Raw genomic sequence first — 4979 nt, 5'->3', positions numbered from 1 at the left:
TCCACAACACCCTCTTCCAACAGCAAAGATCAGCAGGCACATCTCTAAGGCCATCTGGTTAGTAGTAGCCTTTTGCATCCTCAAAGTTCCCACTATTTTTGGATCACAGAGAGGATACTAGTGATAAACAAATGAATCATTCACAGTACTGCGTAGCACCTGTGAAATACTGCCAGTCCATGTTTCCAGGGGTCCATGCTTATGGTTCTTGGGTCTGTTTTACCTCTAAACTGAGTTATTACAGTTGCAGATGAAGCCCATGGGAATTCAGCTGTAAGCATCTACAGCAGTGCATTAATTACTCTGAAATATTAGATCCAGTTAGAAATATCAGATGTTTCACAGTCACCAAACAGATGAATGGAAATTATTAGCATCCATGCATCTCTTCCTTAGTTTATCGCTTGCAAACTGTTAATACAGTATTACCTTTTTTGTTTTATTAAATTAATTAGAAAGTAAAGAGGTGCTATAGAAAGCCCCTGAGGGGAGAAAAGATGTATGCATATATGGAAAGATGTAGTATGCATGAATAAGACTTTTGATAACTTTTTAAAATTGCAATAAAAAGTAACCTTTAAAATACTTTGTTTACCCAGTATTCAATATAAAATCAAGCTTTTTATGGTTCTTTAATCTGGAAGCATTATCTTATTTATTGTCTAACATAAGCTTAACATTGTGATACATGGCTGATGCTGAATTAATTTTAGTTCTGTTTAAGTAAGACTGGCTGTTCTTTCCCATTTTTGTTTACTTGTAATGAAATAGTAAATATTTAAAGTTGAAGGCTGTTGGTATTCCTTCTACATGTGGACTATTTTATACATTATGCATGGTGTCTCACGTGTGCTACTATATTTTTTTTTTTAATTGAAACCACTGCAGTTTTAATTCTAATAGTTCTGCTTCATTTCTGGTTTTATTCTGTAAACGTTCAATAAAGAGGAAGTTAGTGTCTGCCATTCTAAAGAAATGAAATCAGGTATGGCAGTATTAACACTTCACTGTTCACCAAAGCTTTGTACATTCAGTAGGAGATGAAAAATTGTAATTTGTGAGAAATGGTTATTCTAGAAAGCAAAAAAATGAAAATTTTATTTTAAGCACACTGAAATGCTGATTTCTAGAGCACCAAACAAGAATGTAATACTTCATTATGCTGGCACTTGTTTTTTTGTTTGACTACTAGTGAGTGTACGTGAAATAAGAGAATGGTTTTAACATTTATCCACAGCTAAAATTATTCTCAATGCAGATAAACTAGGAAAATTTGCTTAGTTTCTTGAACACCAGAGAAATTCAGGAATAGACCAGGGTCAGACTGTCCTAGAAAAATTCTGTACATACAAAGAAAATACAGATGATCCCTTTCTAGAGTAGTAAATGTGAAGTATACAGCTGAAATCAGCAGGGGAACACATTGTCCGATGAGGAAACAGCTGTATTAGGAGTCTGTTGATATGAAAAAACAGTTTCACGTATTGATGCAAAAGTCATTAAATTCCTTCTGTCCTACAGAGGTTATTTTTGTTACAGAGGAACTCTTGCAACCCTAACTGCAGTAGTCCCTTCTCTTAAAAATTGTCTGCAATTTGATTTATTTGATCAAGGGAAAGTAAAAACCCCTTTTAAACCCCTAATTCTTTGTGTGTGTGTGTGTGTGTGTGTGTGTCCGTGTCCCCATCCTGTTTTCTTCTGCATCCTGGAAGAAAGAAGGAAAAACTGAAGCTGCCATTTACTGTAATTACACTGCAGAATATATTTCTGGCTGAGTTATAAGCTTCAGTCACTGGTATCTATTACAACTAAAGCTGCCCTGTAGGTAAATTATTTAGTTTAGGTGAATAAATTATGCTTTACTAGTTGTAGATCAAGGGCTATGACCAATTCATTGAACACCGTGAGATTCTTGCAGGGATTAAAAAAAAAGCTGTTGTTGTAGGAGATCTGAATAGGTTTCCTGTTCTTCTGTTTAACTTCGTAGTTTGAAAGGCTCTTTTGGAGGAAAGAGCACAACGTATAGACTGTTATCAAATGCAAAATATGACCATGTGTGAATGCGCAAATAAAGTGAGAAATGTTTGTGGAATGATTGCAGTATTTGCCATTCTTTTTTGTATTGCCAGAGATAACAAGTGGGAATAACTGATTTTTGTTTAGCTTTTGCTGTGAAAAAGTGGGGAGCAAATTACTTGGGGTCGAATGAAACAGTTTATTATTCTGCTTTACAGAAGAATATACATTTCTCTGCTTTCAAGTGATCTTTTGTTTCCTTTTTAATTATCACACCGAGGTCAATTTGTTTTCCTTTTCATGGGGAAAAGGGGACAGCATACATTTGCGACTGGTTTTGGTGAATAAACTATTCATGTGTAGAATTTTTCCCTGCTCTGTGGTTAGGTATCACTGTTCAGGCTCTCTGCTGCTAGCCTGAGCTGTATGTTACATCTCTCACAACAACATGCTAAATGATTTATTTTGAAAGATCAGAAGCACTTGGTTTGGAAAGAAATGTGAGCTGCACCAGAAGCAGGGCTCCCGCAGGGGTCTCCCCTTGGTCTGGGGAGCAGGATATGTGAAGGAAGACCCAGCATGGCTCCATGGGAGTACAATGTGAGGAAGGAGAACCTGGTGCAACTAAGAAGTGCTAGTACTTGAAGGCTGCCAGTTTTTAATTTGTACACATGTTGAATCTGAAGGGCTTCAGAAGTGATGCAAAATTAATTTTAAATTTTCAATTAATTAAGACTCCAGATCTGTGTAAAGAAAAAAATAACTTACCGAAGTGTTACATAGAAGCAATCTGACCCATTTTTCAACATGATCCTAGCAAATTTCTACTGTTCTTACATTAATTAATTCTGGATTGAGGTTGTATTTCAATTCTTTCAGAAAAATACTCGAGTGAAACTTTGAGAATCAAGAATTCAGACTTTTTTCCCCAGATATTTAGTAAAACCACTTTAAGAGGCATGTTTCAGCATGATGATCGGGATTATTGGAAAAAAATCATGAATGTTATTATGACATCCATATACACTGGGTATATGGGAATAAGATTCATTAAACATGTACTTTTTACCTCTTTCTGCCAAGGTGCAGCCTGGACTAATCTTCAGTGATAGTAAGAGCCACGGTACTGCAAAATGAGCAGGGGCTCGTGTCAAGCCAGGGTTTTCTGTAATGTTAACCAGAGTGGCCATGCTCTCCTAGGCCAGTTGACTCCACAGCATGCTGTGCTTCTACCAGTGGCACAAGAAACAAGTCCAGCAAGGACTTTGCCATCTAACTCTTTTGCAAGCCTTTCAATTACTTACTTAATTTTTTTCTCTGCTTTAGTACAACTGAAAGCCATTAGTGAAATATTTTCAAGCTACTTAGCTGCCATGCAGTACATGACTGTTCAGGGTTAAGCTGTTGAAACAAACATTAAAGCCAGCTTTCTGATCTCTTACCTTAATCCCACTTTGAGCATATGTTATTTTGCAAGATACACATCAGTGGAAAAGCTGGGTCAGCAGCAGTGATGGAAATGTTGGATTTGATCGTGGGCATATGAGCAGACCCCCACGGTTCTTGACACTGGTTGTGTTTGTAATCACATTAGAGACTTTTTTGATACTCCAGGCCTGCATTTAATCACAGCAGTTGCAGGTTTCACAACAGTTGTGCTTCACAAACAGTTTCTTTTAGGCTTCAAAGCTGCGATGAAGAAAGGCCAGAGGTGACGTCTTTCTTTGCATCTATAAAACAACCTATTAAGTTTTCTACTAGTTCAGGCTATGAAGACCTGGTCTAGTGCACTCAGGAAGGAACTATATCAATGCCTCACCTGTCCTCAGAACTAACTACAGACATAAGCCTTATAAAAAAATAAAATTGAAATTGCAGCTGCATATTTAAAATGCATTAACTTCACATTTTCAAATAATTAGGATTATATCCTCTCATCAATAGTTGAGAGTTTAGTATGTCCATTCAGCAGCTTAATAAACTGTTTGTTGTGCCACTAAACCTGAATCCAGGCTCTCCTTTTTAACGGTGATCCAAATTCAGACACCACAATCAAATCCAGAAAGTCATATTTCCTAGTATAAACAATTAAGTCTGCACAGTGAAACAGTGCAATCTTTTTCCTATATAAAAGTCATCAACTCTTACAGATCTTTCAGAGGAGAAGAAAGGTTTCCTTGGCAGGGATTGAACACATTAATTAGCATTTAAATATTTGTACTTAAATACTAGTAATTAAATACGCAAAAAGGTATTAAGATGGTCTGGTTGAATAAAATATATTAACAGTTAGCATAATAAAACATGTGAAAATATTAAAGACTTTCTGGTTATTCATCTGTGTGCCAGGAAGTAGGATTAGGGCGCACTTAAGGGTGACATGAATGCTATCTTGTCTGGGTAGACATGCTTGTCCTTGGTGGACCTGGATGTTGTTGTCCTTCCAAAGAATGCCAGTAAAGGGATTGTGCTTCATACAGATGGATCTTCCAGGTACTCAGCTGAAGTCTTTCTTGTTGCATTTAAAGGTTATTCCTGCATTGCTCTCAACAAAATTTATTCAGAATTGGGTTAACAAAATGCTAAGTATCACTAAAATATGAGTGTGCAAACTCCCAGCAAATAAGCATGTATTCTGTACTTCTGGAGAGCAAAAATATTTGTCTGTCTAGAGTTCATTGATCATCTTCATATTTCCCACATTGAAAAGATTTCTTATTACTGGGGGTTTGGGGTTTTTTCTTTGCCTTGAGCTTACTTTCTGTTCCAGTTGAAAATGTCATTAGAAGTAACAAATGTTTCTTTGTTTTTTTTGTTGTTTTTTCATCCCATACAGTGTGAAAGGAGCAGATGCTGGGAACGTGATCAGACTATTTGTACCAGATATTGGGATGTTCATTGCTAGTCTGACAATATGGCTCATCTGCCGCAACATGTTTCAGAAGCCAGTAACCGAGGATGCC

General features: G+C 36.7%; 1 protein-coding gene across 1 annotated transcript in view; it reads left to right on the top strand.

Annotated features, from left to right (window-relative positions):
• PIEZO2 (piezo type mechanosensitive ion channel component 2) overlaps positions 1–4979 on the top strand; it is a 244170-nt gene that overhangs the window by 103685 nt on the left and 135506 nt on the right. The window contains exon 4 of the mRNA XM_017729452.1: positions 4853–4979. This exon is cut by the window's right edge and continues 4 nt beyond it. Coding sequence (XP_017584941.1) covers positions 4853–4979 — 127 coding nt within the window. The remainder of the gene's footprint in view (positions 1–4852) is intronic.

This window comes from Corvus brachyrhynchos, unplaced genomic scaffold, assembly GCF_000691975.1.
Source record: "Corvus brachyrhynchos isolate BGI_N302 unplaced genomic scaffold, ASM69197v1 scaffold331, whole genome shotgun sequence".
NCBI classification, from domain to species: Eukaryota; Metazoa; Chordata; class Aves; order Passeriformes; family Corvidae; genus Corvus; species Corvus brachyrhynchos.
The sequence above is the reverse complement of the archived record's forward strand: the minus strand, read 5'-3'. Positions and strand labels throughout refer to the sequence as shown.